Source organism: Branchiostoma belcheri, unplaced genomic scaffold, assembly GCF_001625305.1.
Source record: "Branchiostoma belcheri isolate BF01 breed outbred unplaced genomic scaffold, Haploidv18h27 scaffold10, whole genome shotgun sequence".
Lineage (NCBI taxonomy): Eukaryota > Metazoa > Chordata > Leptocardii > Amphioxiformes > Branchiostomatidae > Branchiostoma > Branchiostoma belcheri.
This window is the reverse complement of record NW_017802380.1, coordinates 1,175,272-1,197,200: the sequence shown is the minus strand read 5'-3', so window position 1 is coordinate 1,197,200 and position 21,929 is coordinate 1,175,272. Positions and strand designations below refer to the sequence as shown.

The following is a 21,929-nucleotide window of genomic DNA, read 5'->3' as shown; positions in this document are numbered from 1 at the left end:
CGTATGGCTATTAAGCTTCGAATCACCACCAACTCTCGTACCAATGATGAGTAACGCAGAAGTCTCGAGCTATTAGACCCTATCCGATTAACTAAGAACATCATGTATCACAAGAAGTGTCATTATATGTTTAATTGTATTGATTTTGATCAAGATTGAACTATATAACTTTCACTGTCTTAAATAACTACTGCAGCATTAACGGTATGAGTTATTAATCCATTTGTGTTTATATATATACATATTACAGAGAATCTTGTACTATTACCTTTCATATAATATTCTAACGCATTAGATATAGTATGCACTAACTTTCCTGAGATATATAGAATGTTACATATCTTATCCATTTACACATTATTTCAAGTATGAATGCTAAATTTCGTTCATACATTTGTGCTAAATATGTTTCCTGGTGTACCAGTTGCGTCTAAGAAATGGTTAGATGATAAAATATTCATGTCGCTCGTCCCAGGCCGCAATTTGGGGAGTAATTTGTACAATCAACGTGCCACCAACCCGTAATGGCGCTGTCTTGTGTGCACGCTATGCCATGCTCCACTGACTCACCATAGGTCTGCTATAATTACTCCTGGAACGCCGATTCTTGGAAGGGACTTAACTGTGTAGCTAACTGTGTAAATAAAGGATGACGTGTGTATAATGCAGCTGTATTGTTCTTTGCTACAGATAGGCAAGGGTGATGCAAGGAATAACCGCCCTTCCGTTCGCAGATCACCTGCCTTGAATCCAGTCCAAGGCGAAGTACAGTAGCGTTCATACCAAGGCTAAAGTTCTTCTTCAGACTCATGTCTGTTCTAGATTACGATACAAGAAATATAATACTGCATCAGGTTATAGTTTTGATACATCCATGGTGGCAAACATTGGTACTCACATCAGGATGTTCGAACGTTCATACTCAGTGGGTCAGCTGAGGTCATTGTCTCGGTGTATTTCGCTCCAATTAACCAGAGGTTGACGTTTTTCATGTTTTTTTAAACCATTTAGAGGTTCTTTCGGGCTTTCTATTTTGTCACCTTTTCTTTTAGTTTCCTGGTCCGAGTACCGAAAAGAGAGAAAATAGAAAGCCCGACAAAATGTCTACAATGCTTTAACAAAACGTCTGAAAACAGGTCTAACCTCTGCTTGGAGAGTACTGCCGTACACGTATGACCAGTTCACTCGTCGTTTTTACCCACAGTAGAATCCTCTTCTCCCTCCAGGTCCTCGTCATCCACCCCGTACGGCAGCACGGCGTACCCGTACCCGTAGTACCCGGGCGGCGTGGCCATGTAGGGGTCCGCCGCCTGATGCTTCAGCAGCCACGGGGCGTGGATCGAGATGTTCAGCATCCCATCCTCCGCCGACTCCTCCACCGTGATGTCCTCGTAAGGAGGGTGGGGCTGCATCAACCCCGAGCTTCTGCGGCGCCGAACCGCCGCTTTGACGGACGGAAGCTGGCCGCGGCCGGCCCCGTTGCCCGAAGCTGCCGGCTTTCCCCTGCTGCCGTTGCCGCCTGCCTTACGGGGAGAACCCGGTGGCTCCTGTGGGTTGCTCTCTTCGGTGTTGTACCCGGAGCTTCCGGCATCGCCGGCGTCCGCGGAGCCAGGCTTGTCGCTGATTCTTGGCAGGACGACGTGTCTGTTCAGCCGCTTGTTGGGGCCGTGGGTGAAGTAAGGGAGAAGCTCGCAGCCCTCTATGACTTGGTGGCCGGCCTTGTGCTCTCTGTCGCTGGAACACAGCAGACAAGTGCGAACGTTCGTCTGGGTTGAAATTGACGGAAACTCCTTCCGCTTCTCTTCCTCCATTTCCAGCTGTTCTTGCAGCGAGGTATACACCTGTTTGACCTCGTCCCGCTCTTTCTTGATGCTCTCCCTCTGCTCGAGAAGTTCTTCGTGCTTCGTCTCTGCTTCCTGCCGTTTCTTGAGCTCCTCTTGCGCTACCCTCTCCGCTTCGCTTGCTCGGTGAGTCGCTTCCACCTCTGCTACTTTTGCCTCCCGCTTTTCCGCGAGCAGACGACGGTTTACTGACCGAAGTTCCTCAAGATCCGCCACGGCGCGAAGCTTTTCCTTCTCCACGCTGTCCATTTTGTCCTCCGCCTCTTTCAGCATCGCCTTGGTATTCCCCATGCTCTTATCCAGCTCGCCGATCGCCTTCTTCGTTTCCAGTTCCTTCTTCTTAAGATCCTGGTTCTCCTTCGTCATTTCCTTGTTCTTCTCCTGGAGCGCGCTGATCGCTTCGTTGGTCTTTTTCTTCAGCATGAACCTCTCGAACTTGAGCTCGTCCGTCAGCTGCTTGGCCTCCTCGCGGAGGTAGTCGCACTCCATCTTCTTCTTCATCAGCTCTGTCTGAAGCTGGTGGATCTTCAGCTTCGCGCGAAAATCGTCGATGACCACCGGCGAGTTGTTGAGAACCTTGATGGGGCTCCTCTTCTTGGTGGCGTAGTTCTTTTCGATGACTTCGGGTAGGGTGACGCCTTCCTCCTCGTCCATGTGGCCGTTTGGTTCCCGGGTTGGCTCCGGTTGAGGAGGAGGTACGTCGTCCTGGACCCGCTGCTCTCTGCTGTTCTCCATCCTCCTGATGTTCAAGTCAGGGTCGGCCAGACTGGCCCCGCTGCTTCGCTTCTTCAGGACTGCTCTGCTCATGGTTGGACCTTAATCTGACGACACGGTCCCGACTTTCAAAAGGCTTGCAGTCGACTGGTCTTTGACTTGCCGGTCTTTAAATACCCATCGTGATTCGTTTACCCGACGCGGAGGAGGTTGCCTTGGCGACGCTGGTTGCTATGTTCGGTTGTCATGGAAGCGCACTTGACCAATGAGAGTGCATGGCGCTGTTAGACATGGTGACCGTTGCTAAGGACCTCGTAGCAAGCTCCACCAATCCTAGCCTCTCTGTCTGCTCCATTTATGTGACGTGTGGGACCTAAAATTACATAATTGCCGGAAAGCTAGCGTGTCTGTGTGTATATAGGAGGACAGTACTACTTATTGTATACGCATACTGAGTGTATATATAGCCTCTCTTTTCTAGTTGTATATATAACCTCTCTTTTCTAGTTCTAGTTCTTTTTTCAAGGGCAAGTGAAAAAGTTAAATTCGAATATTTGTTAGAGATTCACATCACTAAACCTGTATTTTATTATCTACTTTCCAAACTCCTGTTTTCGTAGAAGGTTGGTTAATTGGATCTTAATTGTTCTTTTGCTGCTCACGAACATGTATGGTTCCAAATTATGAGGTCAACAGTCGCTAGGACAGGTGAATACAGAATTGCATCTTCTCAAGGCAAAGTGGACGAAGTACATAATTACTGTCTCCCCATTAAGATTGCGTCTGAGAAAAAGTTAAGATACTTTTCAAAGGATGTGCACGCTTAAAACAGTGATGTTCTAGAGATGCTGTTGCCAAACTTAAACACAAGAGTTAAACTCATGCACGGCAACAAAAGAGCGCCAAAATCATATCATACTGACAGGTATTGCTTGTACGACAGACACAGTTTTCAAACAGATTGCGCAAGTCAGTTCTGTTCGCGTCGCCTTGGATTGGACGCTATCCGTTACTGTCACCTGAAATGTGCAGGAACGTCAAGCCTAGCCTCCAATAGGCCAGTAAAATTCTAAATAAAAAACATATAGTTACAGTGAATTATTGACCAGGTGAGTTAATGTTACATTCTCCCTTGGAAGGAAAAAATCAAGTCTAAAGTAGCCAAATCCCCCTTGCAAATCACTCTCGATCTAGCAAAATTTTGCTATGTCTTAAAACCCGCGTTGCTAGACTGTTGGAGACTATACGACATGCCACCCGTCTGGGACACTTTCCTCCTGTCCCTCTTGATTTATTGATGAAGAAAATTGGTCTGACTGAAAACCCAAATTACACGTCCGCGAGGATGTGAAATATTGATGCAGGTTGATTGCTCCACAGAGGAAGCGCCAAGTCACATCCGCAGTCCCGCGAGAGTTGGAACAGTTGTAATTCAAAGAATGATACAATGTATTCCTTTTTTATAGAGAGAGCTACGTGTGTCCTTGGCCTGGCTAACGTGTGAGCTGATACGCGATACTTGGCGCGTGTGCTGGGCCCTTTTTTATTTCATTTTTTTTTCAGCTTCCGACCCAAGATGCTCGTCGTCCTTGTAATTGTGTCACGGTTGCTGGCTACCGTATCATTCACTCCTCACCGTAATGAAAAAAAGTCTTTTGGGTTGAAAATTTCTCATACACGTCTATAGTTGTAAGCATTGCGCAATATGAAACTCTCTTCGGTAGGTCCAATCTTTCTCTGTACAACTTTATCTTATGGGTCGTCTTCAGAGAATTGCAACGGTAACCCCATCACGGCAATGGCCACGGGAAGTTGCCCGATATTTATCTAACGTTATCATTTATCAAGTAATTATCAAATTTACCAAGTCGACTCCATTAACAAAGATGTTTAGGATTTTCAGTGATTTGCCAGCACTAGCGCTTAAACAAGTCATGAAATAGTATTGATATGATGAACCCCTGAAAACTTTCCGACAGAGCTCTCCCTCAATTTGCAAAATTAAAAAAAGACGTGTGAAAGGCGACAATATGATATGATTAGCTTTAGAACCGTGGGATCTTTGCTATCGTCACAAGCAATTTTGTCTGAAATACATCCTTATATAGCGTTACCAATTCTGAAAGACTGATGGATACCAACGACATCTATTTCTGCAATGCTCTTATTCAACGCTAGGGGGCACTTCACTTGGCAGTCAGCTGGGGCAGGGTCAAAGTGCAAATCAAAATGGCGTCGAGAGAAAAAAATTCAGAGGAGGAAGCAACAAGAAAGTTTGTTTAGTTTGATGAGGAACAGCGTTATACAGATGTAGAACTCCCCAAAATGGAACATGCGGCCATGTTGGACTTCAGGACGTGTTTCGACCTCAAAAAGGACATCGTTACTCTACTCAACCAGGAGAGTTCAGGTGAGAGCGATAGTTTGGGGGTTTTGTGGGAGGGGCGTCTGAACCAGAAGTATGTAGTTTATATTTATCATCAACGTAAAGGTACACTATACTTAATTCTGTAGTCGGGGGAATGACAGTTATCGCGCTGCACAGGATCTATAACGTGCAATAACCAAGTAAGCTGGGTTATGGAGAAATTGGCAAGTGCAAATCATATAAATTTTGGGGCGTATCATCTGTCGTCAAAAATATATTACATAAAATTTGTTGGCGTTAAGCTTTATTTGTCAATGAATGTATTATCTGGACAGGTTGTCAGTTAGTGTAATTGAATACTTAGTAAACCAAGGAGTTTGATAGGAAGGCATAATTGCGGTTAAACCGACCTGGAATTCAAAATTTAACCAATGAGAGACGTAGCCTGGGTACCATCCTCAGGTCCTGGTTAGTTTATGTCTCCTCCCACAGATGCTACATAGCAGATGTAAACTAACCTTGATGGTACCCAGGCTATGAGTGTGAGAGAGTCGATACATGTTAACGTTGGTCAAATTCTACGTATTCGTTTTGACTGATGTGGGTGGCAGTGGGGTTTAGGGTCAATTTATAAAATCATGTTACTATAATGTGTTCTTATACCCAGGTGCAGGTGCAGGTGCAGACACAGGTGCAGATGCAGGTGCTCCCAGACAGGTGAGGGTTCTGGGACAGGAGAGAGACGGAGCTGTGCTGTACACCTGGGATGACGTCTCACCTTACAGACAGGTGAAGGGGAAAAATAGTGCAGATAACTGCATGTGATACCACAGGACAATTTGTGATATGAACAGTCAAATTTGAATGTCCCTGACTGAGCCTAAGTAATGGCCAATTGGCCGTGAACTTTGACATATTACCCACAATGCTGGATAACCAACATGAATACACATGTTCTACGCACTTACCTCATGAATATTTTAAGAGCAGAAATGACCCAATTTTAAGAAGTTATATATTGACTTAGTGCAGGGGCATTGCATCATCTTTAGATATAGACCATTGTCTTACTGGAGTATACTTTTATACTTTTTTATACATTGTCTCATTGGAGTATACTCTAGAAGATTTCAAACTCACAAAACTCTCGCTACACAAGTTTAATGTTAGTGTATTTATTGACCACTTATGTGAGATGTCTTGATATCTAACATATATATAAAACAACATGTCTTAAATTTGTTTACATTTCAGGATGATGTCATTGTTAGTCACATTGGTCTGTATGAGCCAGTCAGCAAAGAGAACACTGTGAGTGTTGTATTGTTTGTTTTCACAACAAATAGTTGGATAAACAAGAATGTCACCCATGTATTTTTCAGACTGGCCCATACTTGTGTAAATACTACATTTATAATGTACTAGTACATCTATCTATCACAGTTTAATATAGGATTAGGAGGGCTTGACTGCTAAGTATTAGCTTTTGTACTTTCTGACATAAATGAAACATCAGCCAATCGATGTATACTCTATTATGCAGGTCCTTTTTGTCCATGAGAAGCTGGTACATCTTGTCAACTGTACAGTAAACCAGGAGAGGACACTTCTTGGTAAGTGTGTATTAAATATTGTTAGCTATAAATAGTGTTTTCTTCTATTCTTCTACATATAAAAAGTGTTTTCTTCTACATGTAAAGTGTAAAAATCCTAGTATATGTAAAACATGCCAAGGACAGGCAGAGAAGTCTAAAACTTAATTTGTAGTGTAGAGCTAGTAGGTTTGACCCCTCAGAGAATTTATCCAGTATATTATCCTGATTGTATTGTGTTTTCTGTACATTGTGAATTACTGAATGTTGGAAGTTGTCATCTGTAGCTAATTTAAAAGTTTTTTTTCAGCCTTCACCACCCAGGAAAAGGCCCCCTCCTCCTCTGGGTCTCCTGCACGGCACTCAGAAGGAAGACATCACGCACAAGGTATCTTATCTGTGTGTCTTGTTTTTAGATGAAGACAACAATTCACAACTTAAGAAAAAAAAATTGGCTACACTAAGTATAACTAACTTGTGACAATTGGCCAAACTTGTTTAGGTACACAGCTCTAAATTGGAAAGTATTTGCTTGTTGCTGTTTGTGCGTCAGTCTATAATTTTGGTTGAGGAACTGACTGTTATGTTTAATTTCCAGTGTACAGGTCCTACCTTGCAGAGGTGCAGCCCGCCAACCGAGTGTTTTACCTCAACATAGAGAGGGACAATTACCTTATGGTGCAGGTAAGGAACATGTAGTACCTGAACCTGCCAGTCTCAGAGTCAGGTAGAATAGGCATAACAACTGGCCCATGACTACATGTACAAATGTACATCACACTTTTAGCAGCCCTCCCACTTTTTAGACCCTTATGGCTAAGTATGGTGTCACTCATTCACTATATCCGGGCTTTGAATCTACTGCTGTGGGTGTACGTACAGGGCAGGGCAGTAGTTGGCTAGACTTCACACCACACCTCCAAAAGACTATCAGCAGGTTCAAGCCTCTCTAATGTCCTCTCTGATGTCCTTCTTGACACACTCTATCCAGGTCTTTTTGGCCTTAGTCTTTTTGGAGCTTGTTGTACATGCATTTACTTGTGTGCCAAGTCTGTGCATCTCTTGTTTCAGTTTCTGCATGGGAAGGGGCAGGGATATGGAGACACAACCAGCAAGGAGTCTCATATGCTCTTCCTCATCCATAAAGAATGTAAGTTGTTTCAATCATTTTTAATCATTGTGTAACAACTTGTTATGTTAATGCTTGTTATGTCAAAATGCTACTGTAATAATAAAATGTTCAATTCTAGATTTGTGAGAATGTATAGTAAAGTAAATGTAGAACCTGTGTATGGGCTTCTCTGCCCTTTTTGTTTGTTGTAAATTTTGGCTTGTAAATAAAGTGTAATATTTTTAAGAACTGCACTAAACTGGAAGGCAAACTAAATTTCAAAGGAGTTTGTTTCTCATTTTACAGTGATAGGACTGTACCATATGAAATTATCCAGGGTTGGATACAGCGGCATGGTAAGTAATGTCTCGCTGTCTCATTTACTCTCTTTTTCTACCTCCATGCTCTTGCTTACCAAATTCAAAGACTTGTTTCACTTTCTGTCAAAACTGACATCTCAGCCAGCACTGCTCAAAAGAGCCACCTACTGATTTTGTTTGCAACTGCAGGAGATGTGTGGCCAGCCGAGAACTGAAGTTCTGGCAAAAAGGTTCCAGTGGGCACAGTGGGACCACCAGAGGCAGAGACTGTACTACCTCAGTCAGAAGAAAAAAGTATGGTCTAGCAATGATCGATGCGTTGATATACAATTTCTAGAGAACGGAATAAAATTATTCTTGAAAATTCTAGTATAAATTTTTGACACATGTTGTAGGATGAATAATACACATAATCTTCCAAATTGTAAAATGGAAAACACTTAATTTTGTGCGAGGATGAAGGTTAGACATCCAGCTGATACGCCCAAAAGCGGTTACTCAAGCAACTGGATATGATTTTAGAAATGGTCATTTTGTGATTTTATAGTTCTTATAAGAAGTGACATGATTTTACCTGTATATGCTGGTACAATGCAATTATAAACAGCCTTTCTCACGCTCACACTTCTTTCCTACAGAACAGCAGCTCTAAGCTGACCTTTACCTGCATGCAGTTCTATGAAAAGCACCCTCCAGAAGTTATGGTAGGCAATAATGTTTTCATGTACAACATTGTGAGACAAAGTTTTATCCACTGTGTTCTTTGACATCGCAGAAGTTAGAGTGTGTTTTTTGGCAGTAATTTGAACCATTGGGAATGGTAGACACTCGGAGAAAAGAACATATGGCTGTGGCATGGGCCTCATTTCAGTATTGATGCAAGGTTTTGGCTGTGTCTTTAATGTGTCTAACATTACAAAAATAAGGACTGAAGACTGTTTTGGCAGTAGTCTTGGAACCCATAGGAATAGTAGTTTAGCAGAGACTGGCTGAAAAGAAACACATTGCAGCGTAACTTAAACTTAACTTGTGATTAGAGGTAAAGAAATGTTTTTGACAAAATATTTATACTTAAACACACAACAAAAGTTCAGCTATGCTGGGGAGCTTTCGAGACGTACTCTGTCTCTTCTTCAACCCGCTTAAGATAAAGAAATTACATTTTCATCATTCTATGACTTCTATTCTAAGTACATGTCTGGAAGTGTGCAGGTTACGTGCAATGTGTAATGTGATGTTAGGAGAAGTACTGATGACACAGTCCAGTTACTTCTATCACAAAGCCACTTATTATTACCAACATCACCCCTTTTCTTCTCTCAAAACAGATGGAAGTCCAACTGCCAATAAGCCTTCCTCCAGAGGTGTCAAAAGCACCGTAAGTCTGCCTGTTGCATTAATTTGACTTACATCTCAAAAAGTACAGTCAGATAAGTTTTAATTCCTAGAAAGTCATTTTCACACCTACTATATAGACTTGTATTGTTGCATGTGATAGCAATCTATCGTACGACTTTCCCTACAGATGAATGCTTTTAAGATTAAAATCATTATATAATCAGACTAATGCACATGTATGCAGTCGTGGATTCAATGGTTTCAACAGCAAATGTTGAACTCTGGTGTTTGACAAAGTCATAGAATGTTTTTATTTCAAAGTCCGTACAAAGTTATCCTTTCTGTTTTGTACAGAAGCACCTATAAGCACCTTCCCCTCTGTAATAAAGTCACAGGTAAGACATTACACGTCTTGAATACATTTTGTTTTAAGATTTTTTGAGTTTCATTTTGCTGTGGCTACAAGTTATGATAAAAAGGATGAGATTTGTCAAACCTACCTGTACCGGTATTATTTTTTGCTTCAGATCAAAAGCTCCGTTGTGAGGTTATAGCTCTTCCTGGAGGTAAGGATCATATAAATTATCTTTTCAGCATGTATAATGTAATAAGTAAATTTTGAAATACATTTAACCAGAATTTCATAAATACCATACATGTGTATGCTTTTGTTTGAAATCTTCATTCAGCCAACAAGATACAGGTAGTACAGTAATTTTGCAGTGGACGACAACTGAAGTTTTGTATATCCAAAACGCAGTGGGTCTTCACATATTCATAGCTACACATACATGTACTTCTACTAAGGAAAGGTTTTTAGGTTGTAATTTTTGTGACTTTTGGCTTAGTAATGTGATTGTTTCTTTCTTTTTCATTCCAAGGCTCCTTGTGTATCTGTTACCAGCACCCCATTATAACTCCAGACGACCAGCATGGACAGGTGAGACTTTGGAAAAAGTACTGGAAGGTCAATCTTTTGACTTGACTTTATTCCAATATCCAAATAGTTCCTTCTCAGCATTCTTGTTTGTTTTGACAGATCTTCTGAATGTACATGTATCTACTATATGACAAAGTTGTTGAACGATATGTAAGTTGTGTAACATACCAGATGTTATACTGGCCGAACTGTTGTATTGTACTGTTGATGTTGTATTTCATATGTATATGTAGTGTAAGTCTGTATTGATAATATTCTTCAAGATTTTAATTTGTAAGAAGTTAGGCCGCCATAGACTTTTAACCTGTATGTTTATGTGAATAACAATAAACCAGTCATCATCATGTATGTGAGAGAAGGGAAGTACAGCTCTCATTATCACCTCAGTTACGATCTGTACCATGGAATAAAGTCAAGCCATGTTTTAGATTCTGAGAAGTTGTGCGATGTTTGGTTAAGGCTGTAGCTGATAATTGCTCAAATGTGCTGTGTTGTTTCTTACAGGGAGAAGACATTGGGGAGTATGATGTTGTAGATATAGAGTACTCTGTCTTCATGTTACATCGAGGTGAGAAACATTACATTTTTTTTCAAATCACATCAAGGATTTCCTTTAAATTGTGTGATAACATTAACAGTGGTTAATAGCATCCCTGCCTCTGGACCAAGAGGTTGGGAGTTTGAATCCTAGCTGTTGTTGCTCAACCAAAAGTTCACAAAGCTTAACTCGTTTCAGATCACTTCAATTTTTTTTTCACTGCAAATCAGATTTGATATTTCAATTTCTTTTTAAAGATTTTGCAAACACACATTTCCATGTTTGAAAGAACAAACTTAACATCCTGGAATCTGAGACTTAACCTAAAAACTAAAACCCTCCCTTCACCTGCCCATGTACAGCTACTGTTCTCCACTGCTGTATGCCTGGGTTTGCCCGACTGGAAGCTGTCAGCATCAAGCTTCATTTCTTCCCATTCAGTGAGTAAAATATTTTTCCAATTGCTTTTACGATTTAGACACATATTACATCTTCAATTAATACAAAATAAAATCATTAAGTTTATTTATCTGCATCTTCTCTCCTCTGCAGAAGTGTTAAGTTTGAGAAGGATATAATGAAAAAAGAAAGACAATAGACATTCCAATAGGTCTTAATTCATTTAATTACCACAGTAAGTGTGTATACTTGTACATGTACATGTAGATTACTGACTATCATCAAGCTCCTTGCGATAATTCACTGTGTATGGTTCAGTTTGTGATAAGTATACCATAATGAACATTATATAATTTTTTAAGAGCTATACATGTGGATGGAACAAATCTAGACTAGTCTTTTTCCTACCGGGTAACTCATCTTGAATGTAGGAACTAATTATGATAAAACTAAGTAACATTACATGTACATTGTATAAAGATGTTTCTGAAAACTTACTGATGCACTGTAAGGAGGAACATTATTGTAATTGATGAGGTAATGTTATTAAGTTGTGGTGCTCAGCCCTGCCTATCCATCTATTTTTTGTGAACGTTGTTGGATGTCACCAAGAAATTGGAATGTCTTACTCGAGTATGATGATGAAATAAAAACACAAAAAGGGTCTTTCATAAAAAGACTAACATAAAGTACAATGTAGAAAGATTTAATTTAGATGTACACATAGATACAATTGTATATGTACAAAGTATCCCTACAATACAACCCAATACAATACACAGTTCAATACAACCTATCCTAATCACCACTGGTAAACTCTAACTAGTATGTGAATCACAATGATTATTGTGGTGCACTACATGCACAGTCATATAGGTTTATCTGTGCAAGCATCTTGAAGTTAACACTGTAGAAAGTGCAAGACTAAGAAGTGGCATGCTAAGACATACTGTCTCTCCTGAAATCTTGTCATTACATGCAAAGGTATTAGCTGGTGTGTTACGCCGAAGGGCAGTTACCCGGTATACCGGCTATACCGATACAGATACAGAAAGGTATAGTGTTGAGCCACATGCACTTAGGTGTTTCAAACTGGGCTCTGTACTTGGACTAAGGGGGTGATGCCTTCTTACCCTTTGACTTTGGACTTAGCAGTGTTCTACAGCCACTGTGGTGGTTCTGAGTGGTTTTTGTGTGCCATAATGGCTTGATACAGTGCCCTGTATGTTTTTCATAAGAGAAGAGGTCAGGGTCAGACAAACTATAACAAGATACATATTACATGAGTGTTACATGCCTCACAGGCAAGTCAAATTAAGATGTCACGCTCAAAGACTTCACTTTCCTGTACATTTAACCAAAGCACCAGAGTGAAAAGTTCTATAACTATTCATGTAATATATATAGTTTTGCTAAATATAATCCTGTCACTTATTTTTGTCCAGTCTATAAAGCTTCTATAGTAAATAATTCTGCTGAATATAAACTTCTTACATCTGCTTTTACCCCCCAGGATCAGGAAAAAGCAGACATCCCATGAATGTCGCCAGTCTCTCTTTCTCTACCTTTGTATTTCTAGTTTGTTAGTTTGTAGTTAGACATACGAATATCACAGAACTTTCTGTCAAGTCTATAAAGCTTCTATAATATATATTTCTGCTAACTATAATCTGGTTACCAGTACTTTTACCCCCCCAAGATCAGGAAACAGCAGACATCCCGTGAACTTCATCAGTCTCTCTTTCTCTAACTCATGTAATTTGTATTTTGTTTGTTTGTAGTTTATCACACAAAAGTCACTTCTTTTTGTCCAGTCTATAAAGCCTCTAAGATATAACGTTATATTTCTGCTAAATACAATCTGGTTATAACCAGTTCTTTTACCCCCCAAGATCGGGAAAGAGCAGACATCCCGTGAACCTATAAAGCTTCTATAATATTATATTTCTGCTAAATACAGAGTGCTTTTTATCCCCCAAGATCAGGAAACAGCAGACATCCCGTGAACATCACCAGTCTCTCCTTCTCTACTCACATATTTCTATTTTGTTAGTTTGTAGTTAGCCATACAAATATCACAGAACTTTTTGTCAAGTCTATAAAGCTTCTATAATATATATTTCTGCTAGATACAATCTGGGTTTAACCAGTACTTTTACCCCCCAAGATCAGGAAAAAGCAGACATCCCGTGAACCTGTAATTTGTATTTCTATATTAGTTTGTAGCTTACCATACAAAAGTCGCTCATTTTTGTTGAGTCTATAAAGCTTCTATGATATATATTTCTGCTAAGTATAATCTGGCTACTAGTACTTTTACCCCGCAAGATCGGCAAAGAGCAGATATCCAGACTGAGTAGAAATTTGTATTTCTATATTCATGTTAGTTTAATACCATACAAAAGTCGAAGGTCGCTCATTTTTGTTGAGTCTATAAAGCTTCTATAATATATATTTCTGCTAAATACAGAGTGCTTTTTACCCCCCAAGATCGGGAAACAGCAGACATCCCGTAAACGTTGCCAGTCTCTCCTTCTCCTCGATGGCTCCCCGGTGAACTTTGACCCACACCAGGTCCTTGTCGTCCAGGTGGATGATGGCCGTGTTGGTTGCCATGGAGACGCCGGGGTTCGGGCCCGTCGCTATGGCAACCACCTGCTTCTGGAGGTTCCTCATGAGGTGGACCTCGAGGAGGTCCTCCTTGTGGTGCTTGGGTACGCTGAAGGTGAAGGAGTAGGTGCCGTTCATGGGGGCGATGAAGACGCTGTTCCTGGTGTGATAGTGCCCGCCGCTGTTCACCAGCACGTGGCTGAAGCTCGTCGTGGCCTGGCTGTTGCGTCGCCGTCCTCCTGCGTTGTACCTCGCGTCCTTGTACGTGTTGGTCGCGGAGAACACGATCTTGAGCGGCCCCGGGGCGGGCGGGTGCACGTAGCGGATCATGGGGTGGTACGGGGCGGGGTCACCCGGTTGCCCGCGTGGGCCTCGGTAACCCTGCTCCCCCTTCTGTCCCTTGTCGCCGACATCTCCTTTCTTTCCTTCCCCTACCGGGCCTTGCAGGCCCCTGTCTCCTTGAGGCCCATGAGGACCCTCGGCCCCTTTTTCCCCCTTGGGTCCGTACAAGCCCTTACCAGGCATCCCAGTGAGCCCCCTCTCCCCAGGGGGGCCCTGGGGCCCCGCTTTCCCTGGTCGCCCGGCTGCACCCTTCTCTCCTTTGTCCGTTTCAGGGACTTTGTTTGGGCTGTTGGGGTAGTCTGACAGGTAAATGTTGCCATTTTCCGCGCCCATGCCGCACACAATCCGACATGAACCCGTCATAAGCTTGGAGCTGACGAAAGACGCGTGTAGACTGCACGTGACGACAAGCAAAACTGATATCGCAATTCTCCTCATGGTTGGTATACGCGTAATGTCTAATTTAAACATAGTCATCGTAAGTTTGTAGGCTTCTCCTTGCTGTTATTGCTGTCTTTCAAATAACTTTAGTCTGTGATACATAACTTAAGATATGTACTATTCAGTGCACGCAGCTTTGCAGTTGTCACTCTTCCAGAATCAAAAGGAAGTGGCTTCCTCCTGGCATTTGTGCTCACCCCGAAAATATAACTTTCTCTAATCCAGGCTTTGCCGGCAGCATGCTCGGCAGGATGGAACTCCTGCTGGGATTTGATGCCTGCTTCTTCTTGTTGTAGGTTTGCTAAGCTCTCCTCAAAGAGCAGCAAAGGTTTCTTAAGCGAGGTGTCTTAAGGTTGATGATGTGTCTTTCTGCTGTGTCTTTTCTCTCGCAGATTTTTCTTAATCCAAGCTTCTTCAGTGTGTTAAGGAGGATGTCACCCCTGCTGTCTGTCTTCTCTCTATCTCTGTCTTCTGGAAGAAGCTCTGATTGTTGACCAACCTCCTGGAAAAACAGAACCAGGGACATGAGATGTCATGGGAGATATAGACCATGAATGGACAACAGAAACGCAGGAATGACGGAAGAAACGTTGGACATTTTTTACGCTTCATGGAGCTAGACCTCACACTACTGTAGTCTCCTTAGCATCTGACCCATTTGTTCTCAGTAAACCTCGGGTATACATGGACTGTAAGTTGCTCTAAGGCAATTAGTGAAGAACATACATGTACATGTGTCCCCTACATTAATCACACAAGGCATACCAACCTCAGACATGTAGCAAAGCAAACAAACAATTGTCAGTTCCTTTCTCCAGCCCCAATATTGCCAAATCTTGTTTAACCAACATTCAGAGTGAAACAAAGCTATCGCCTTGGCCCCTTCCCAAACATCGGCAGATCACTTGGTAAAAGAGAGGATTACTTTTTGCTATTTGATACGTCTGCAGTACCATATAGAGCGCAAGTAGAATGTGTTCCATGGAAGTCGACCAGTCAAAGTTGATAACGTTGGCAGATAAGAATATTTGAAGACTGTGAACAGGGCAGACTAGTGCGGCGATCTTGGCACAGCACAAAAAGGACTTGGAGTTGGACTTGGGTCTGTCGTGTTTTTGTCTACGAATGATACGATATCCTATTCATACATGTTTATTGAGCTTAAGATTTCATGGACATAAGAACTACCTTGTTGATGTAATAAGAACGTGAGACGTTTATGTTTACTTTTTGTTTGGAGTGTCAACACTCATTACAATATTTTGTGTTTATTTACTCTACGGTGAGTATGTCAGTTGGTTTAATTTATGACACACCTTGCTTGCAGGGCAAACTTGATCTAATACAAGTACTGTAACACTGTTTTTTGTAATCATCATGGGGAGACATGTAGCCAGGATGGCTCTATTTCAAATTTCAACAGTCAAGTATGCAAAACATATTGCTCAAGCTTAGCCAAAGTCCACTTTCGGGCAAGTGTACGTGCCTCAAGTACTGTAATTGTAAACTTAAATCACAAAACTTTCAGGGTGGTTCTGTATTGAAGCAGGCTATGAGGAAAATGGAGTTTTTTTGCGGTGTTTAGAATTTACAGTTGAAACAATTTTGTTAAGTACAGTACTAGTCAAAATCTGAAGGAAGGAAGTCAATATTTGTGGTGTCATGAATTAAATTTGTGGTGCCATGGAAAAAAATACTGATGAGAAGTAAAACACTGCAAAAGTTTAACAAAGAATTACTAACAGTTACATGTACGTGCTCTAAGCTTGCAACTTCTTAAGTCATTAACAAGCATACCTTGACCGTGATACTTTTTCCTCCCACTGAGAAGCCTGTAAGCTTTCTGTTTGATGTTGAACTGACTGAGGACACACTAACAATGCTCCATGATTAACCATGCTAAACACAAGCTTAGCCTTTAACTTAGCACGGACTCTTTGATGTTTTCATAAATTTCACAGTCGCAGCACAGTTAAATTTCCTGTGAAGTGCAATGAAGTTAAAAGTATGCATTGAACTGTATAACTGTATAAATTCAAGATAATACATTTATTTAAATGACTACAATGTATATGATTCAAATTGAGTTCAAAGATAGATACTCGGTTCTCATGGGTGCAGATTCAAAATCTGGTCGGGATTTGCTAACAATTTTGACCGAGAAATTTTATTGCCAGCCTGAAGAGTTTGTCCGAATTCCATGCCAGAAGACTCGGTCAGAAGTTATCATGAAAGAAAAGTCTTCTCTAGTTGTAGAGGATAAGAAATTGTCAACCTTTTTTACAAAACAACATTATGTTCAGCAACGTTTAGTAATCACAATGTCTTGAACTTTGTCCCTACTTTAAACAGGCAAGCAACTGGATCTGTCTAGGTCAAATCCTAAGTTGTCATAGAGTTAATCTTGCATGTAGGATCTCCTTGCCATTAGACCTAACACTTGGCAGCAGAAATTGAGCGGAACATGGTACACATTTATCAACTGTACGTCATTCAAAACATTTCCGAATACCTGTAATTAAGAGTAATTAATTACTAAAGAGGGATAGGAAGAAATGCGCAGTTACTTACCTACAAAGATGACCAGGTGTTTGGAAGTGATAGCAGACAGTTCAGTCTCTAGGCTGTCAGAAGGAAGAATAATGCTGTTGGTCACACCCCAGAAACATGGTACAGGTTAGGGAAGGTAACATTTCTCTTGTGGGGGTGGACAGGTTGGGGTCAATGAGGGTCAAAGATTGAAAAACAGATCTATTACTGTGCCAAGTTACAAGTGTTTGATGTTTCCTTCAAGTGAAATTTGGTCTTGATCAAAACCTGTATATTAAGACATTTGACTTGATCTTTTCTGTCTAGTCATATTCTGTCTGGCTTTGAACTGAATATTTTCATTTGTATGTCTTCTTAATATTATGCACTCAATCTCAAGTTGAAATGACATATTTGTCCACAAATTCTTTTCTCAAACTAAAGAACTTTACATATCTAGATGTCAATAGACTATTTTCTCTCAGCATATCACTATTTACATTGTACTTAAGGCATGTATAAGAATTAGCATACTAATACTGTAGATTATATGCTACGACCCAATACATTTCTTCAAGTTCATACTTTGTTATTTTTGATAGAGGCCAACAATATCATGCCAAAGACAAATATATCGCTATGTCACAGTGTTTGTTCTGATATCCCAGGGAAACCCTTTGTAACCATATATCTGAGGCAATGTCTGCGGATGGCAAAAGTCAGATAATTTGGCAAGCCGCACACTTGGCATACAGCCTAACATGATCCTATTTGTAGACCGACAAGCGGTGATGCCTACATGTCATCTCGCCATACCATGGGTGCACAAAGAAGCTCCTTCAGAACGACTTTGTTACGTTTAAAAAAACGAGATGAAGTAAATGAATAGAAGATACCAAGATCACAACTTCTTAGTACCGTAGATACCTAGAGCTCTCTCTCCTTGCCTTTTTCCATATATTAAACAAGGGGACTTCTGCATGACAAGGAGGGATAATTTGGGAGTTAGAACCACACTCTTAGCTTTACAATGATAAAGCCAAAGTGTAGACTGTAGAGAGAGAATTAAAGAGAAGATGCTGGAAGATCTTGAGGCCTGAAGCTGAGGGAACCTACAGAGATCTCTCTGTCCTTGTGCCATATATTAAAGGGACCTGTGCAAGGGGAGGAGGGATATTTTGGAAAAAGGGATTTCTTTAGAACCACTCTGACTCTTACTAGTCTTACCTTTTTGCTGTAGAGAGAGAAAGAAGATGTTGGAAGATCTTGATGAGGGCTGAAGCTGAGGAATCTCTCGCTGTCCCTGTTCCATATAAGGGACCTGTGCAATGGCAAGAGGGGTTTTGGAAGTGGGTCAGTCTGGGAATGGTTCAAATTATGGGATCAGCCTGAAGCCAGACTAGTACTGTAATTACCTTCGCCAAGAAGGTTATGTTTTCAGAGGCGTTCGTGTATGTGTGTGTGTGTCTGTCTGTCTGTCTGTCAACACGATAACTTGAGAAGGCCTTGATGGATTGTCTTGATACTTGGTAGGTGGGTAGGTCTTGATGAGACCTCAAAATGATTAGATTTTGGACCCCCTAGCGGCTTGTTATGGTACTGCAGCTGAACTTCCGGTTTTGATATCTCATGATCTAGACATGTTATGGTGATGAAATTTGGGTGGTAGGTAGCTCTTGTGCTGGGGAAGAAGTGACGTGAGTTTGGGCCCCCTAGTGGCTTGCTCTGGAACTGCAGGGTTATATTCTTGAAAATATTCAAAAGAGGATAACTCAATAACCGGTTGACGGATCGTCGTGATTTTTGGTATGTAGGTAGCTTACGTGATGCTTAATATAATTATGTGACAATTATGCAAATATGGATGTAATTTGCATAATTTATGGGGAAATTCTATAAATCAGCTGCATTCCATAATAAGACAATTGAAGCTTGTGACATTGGTAATTGACAACGAGAGAAACACAGGCAGATATTGATTATGTTAATAATGACTTAATTTGCATAATTAATGAGAAAATTTTATAAGTATGTAATGATAACTGCCTGTAATTTCATACTTATGGTATTTGAAAGTTAAGTTGAGGTGAACATCATTAAACATAATTTATTCAAATCAGGACCTCATTTGCATAATTTATTAGGAAATACTAGAATGCCTTGTTTGTTTATATAAGACTGTCTTTTGGTTGAGATTATGATAAAATGATATAATTCATGAAAATTAGGTTCCTATTTCTTAAATCAGGGGGGAATAATCTAATCTATAATTTGTCAGTCATTTGGCGAAGGTATGAGATCGGGGAACTCTAGTTCCTGATTTTTTCACTGTACTGTCATGTTTACCGTTTTCACTGTCACTTCTGTACCGTGAACTTATCATTACAGCTAACAAATAATTCCTGGACCTCCTTTTTCCTGCACCTGTCACCACTGTGAGTATATATAGTTCTGCGAACATGTCCATTTTTCTCAGACGGTGAAATTTTGCTAACGTGAACATAAAGTGAATTACAGTTAATTCTGCACAGTTGGGCTCTTGAGAAATGTGGTATTTTTGTCTGCCATGATGTAGGTAGAGTGTGAGCCAGGCAGATGTGAGAGACATGGTGGGATGCCTTCATGGGTGATTTCCTAAATCAACCATCACAGCGGGGATGCTGAGTGGGGAGTCCACTTTTAAGGCGATTTGTGGGATTTGAGTTCAAGGAGGATTAACTTTTGTCATTTCCTATAAATCTGCTGTTTCACTTTGATATATACATGTATGACTCCAATGCACCTGTTAGTATAAGGCTGGAGGGCACCTTATAGGATTACAGGAGAGGTTTGTAAGTATTAATAAAATAGTCAGTTACTTAGGATGAATGATTCCTGTGCTGGTGACCTAGCCCTACACCTGTTATGGGCTCTCACTAGCCTCTCAGTGACCCTTGCCTTTTTGGAAGACTATGAAATATGGGAACAAACAATGATTTTTGTTTTTCAAGGCTTTTGGCTCCATTCTTTATCATCTTTGTACCAACTTTGTGCCATCTTTTTATCAGCTTCTTTCCAAAAGCTAGACCAAATCATGCATACATAAAGATAATGTTACTCTTATAATGTTACTCTTTTAATATAGGATATAATAGTCTTGTATTTTGTTGTTTAGTAGTTGTTGCCAATATTGTGGTCTGTATGAATTTGTCAAGCAATCAAGTTCATTCTAATCTCATCTGCACTTCCTTTCAAACTTTTCCTATTTGGGTCAAAAGTTTGAACTTGAACCATGTTATCTACCAGTGCAGCTTTGCTTCCTTCCCACTGATGGAATTTTTTAGTAGCATAACATCACACCGGTACCACTTGTCATGCTTGTCTTGTGAAAAGCAATTGGACACAGGCAGCTTCATAGTCCCTCAGTATCTATAAAGCCCCACTTGTTCATTCAGTCTCCCTGTAGAAATGGTATGACTGACAATGATTGTTGGCAATGGTGATTCAATGGATTGGACAGGGAACTGTATATAATGTGGCGAAAAACTAAGAGTGACTTTCACAGATGTTTGGAGTTGGTTTGGAGTCTGGCAATTCTTGTAACAAACTAAAGAAAGACTGGAGGCGTGGGTTTTATCAGCTAGGATTGGATAGGGTCAGAAAGTTTTGGAAGGTATGTGCATGCTAAAATGTTGTGTCTTGAAGTGGATTTGAGAAATGTGCCGAACACCTGTTTCATTGTTTCTGTACATTTTTGTCTGGCTTTCGCATTCTCTTTGCAAGACTGCAAATTCAACTCAAAGAGTGAAGACAATCTCTAGTCACCATCAATATACATGTATAAATGCCACACATGTGTTTGATGATTATAATATCTTATACAATGTATGTTCCTGTTTGAAGCTTGGTGTAAGGGAAAGAACTAAAAGGAGTCAGCAATGCCCCAGGAAAGTTAGACATAGCACTTCTCTTTTGGCCTCTGTCCAGATCTTAAACAAAAGACTAAAAGAACTCCAGATTGAAGTTCCAGAAAATTAAATTTCCATCAAGACTGCAATCTTCCTGCTCTTTAACAATGAGGGCTTGCATGCCCTTTTTCGTAAGGCGTAATCAGGCTTTATCCTTCGTAATCTGTAGGCAGCCTCCCCAAAAATCAACGTAATTCATACAGTACATTAGCCGCAAAGTGTAAAGTTGTAATGAGCTCTGAAAACTTAAGGTAATTCATGGCAAAAATTTGCGTAATTCATAATTATGCAGGCCCTCAACAATGACTGAGAATTTGCTACAGTACACTAGGGGCTACATGTACAGGCAAATGCAAGAAGTAGGCAGGCAGGCCCTGTCTGTCCTTAGCCTGTCATAGCTGTTTGTTGTGAAGACCAGACAGACAAATGTTCTGCCAGTATCTAATCAGTAAACATTAACTAAAAGGACATTTCCTGGTGCTGATAAGATACTACATGTTAGACTCTTCTGTCATCTAAATCCCTGGCATGCTAGCCTCTTACACACGCCAGGTCTTTAGCCAACTGGTAGACAGGACTGATCACCAGATAACACAAACTAACAAGCCAACCAATGCTGATGATATGCATGACATGTATATATATGTGCAACTTCCTGAGAAAAGGTTTCAATGCTTCAAAAGTTACTTTGGTAAAATATTACTCGCTTCCTGAAGTTGATGAGTTATTTTGCTCGTATCAGCTGTAAATTTTACACAGATAAGAGGCTAAAATAGATTAGGTCGTTAACAACAATCATCCTAGTCTGTTTATTTGTTTATTAAAATTCATCACAACAGTGAAAGGGACGGGGGAACAGGTGTAACACCTTTACCAGCCCTCGTCCCGATACAGCATAC

At 40.7% G+C, this 21,929-nt stretch overlaps 4 protein-coding genes and 1 long non-coding RNA gene across 5 annotated transcripts in view; 3 read left to right on the top strand and 2 right to left on the bottom strand.

Moving 5' to 3' along the window:
* Nucleotides 1-1,144: 1,144 nt before the first annotated feature.
* LOC109469522 (peripheral-type benzodiazepine receptor-associated protein 1-like) lies at nucleotides 1,145-2,679 on the bottom strand. The gene is made up of 2 exons (XM_019768050.1): nucleotides 1,707-2,679; nucleotides 1,145-1,523 (listed from the first exon to the last, which is right to left on the bottom strand). Exons 1-2 carry the CDS (start codon nucleotides 2,646-2,648, stop codon nucleotides 1,182-1,184), a joined length of 1,284 nt encoding a protein of 427 aa, XP_019623609.1. The 5' UTR covers nucleotides 2,649-2,679; the 3' UTR covers nucleotides 1,145-1,181.
* Nucleotides 2,680-4,761: 2,082 nt separating this feature from the next.
* LOC109468846 (gamma-secretase-activating protein-like) lies at nucleotides 4,762-9,328 on the top strand. The gene is made up of 11 exons (XM_019767194.1): nucleotides 4,762-4,965; nucleotides 5,591-5,712; nucleotides 6,178-6,234; nucleotides 6,467-6,536; nucleotides 6,826-6,903; nucleotides 7,114-7,199; nucleotides 7,587-7,665; nucleotides 7,933-7,982; nucleotides 8,136-8,240; nucleotides 8,585-8,650; nucleotides 9,275-9,328. The coding sequence occupies exons 1-11, from the start codon at nucleotides 4,881-4,883 to the stop codon at nucleotides 9,326-9,328; spliced, it is 852 nt and encodes a 283-aa protein (XP_019622753.1). The 5' UTR covers nucleotides 4,762-4,880.
* A 311-nt stretch (nucleotides 9,329-9,639) lies between these two features.
* Nucleotides 9,640-10,225, top strand: LOC109469550. The gene is made up of 3 exons (XR_002140199.1): nucleotides 9,640-9,679; nucleotides 9,812-9,850; nucleotides 10,166-10,225. It is a non-coding gene; the product is annotated as an uncharacterized LOC109469550 (long non-coding RNA).
* Nucleotides 10,226-10,567: 342 nt separating this feature from the next.
* The window catches only part of LOC109468838 (gamma-secretase-activating protein-like), a 29,167-nt gene continuing 17,805 nt past the window's right edge, over nucleotides 10,568-21,929 (top strand). The window contains exons 1-3 of the mRNA XM_019767182.1: nucleotides 10,568-10,573; nucleotides 10,729-10,792; nucleotides 11,125-11,202. Coding sequence (XP_019622741.1) covers nucleotides 10,568-10,573; nucleotides 10,729-10,792; nucleotides 11,125-11,202 — 148 coding nt within the window. The remainder of the gene's footprint in view (nucleotides 10,574-10,728; nucleotides 10,793-11,124; nucleotides 11,203-21,929) is intronic.
* Nucleotides 13,618-14,544, bottom strand: LOC109469413 (complement C1q tumor necrosis factor-related protein 3-like). The gene has a single exon (XM_019767919.1). It carries the CDS (start codon nucleotides 14,474-14,476, stop codon nucleotides 13,640-13,642), a length of 837 nt encoding a protein of 278 aa, XP_019623478.1. The 5' UTR covers nucleotides 14,477-14,544; the 3' UTR covers nucleotides 13,618-13,639.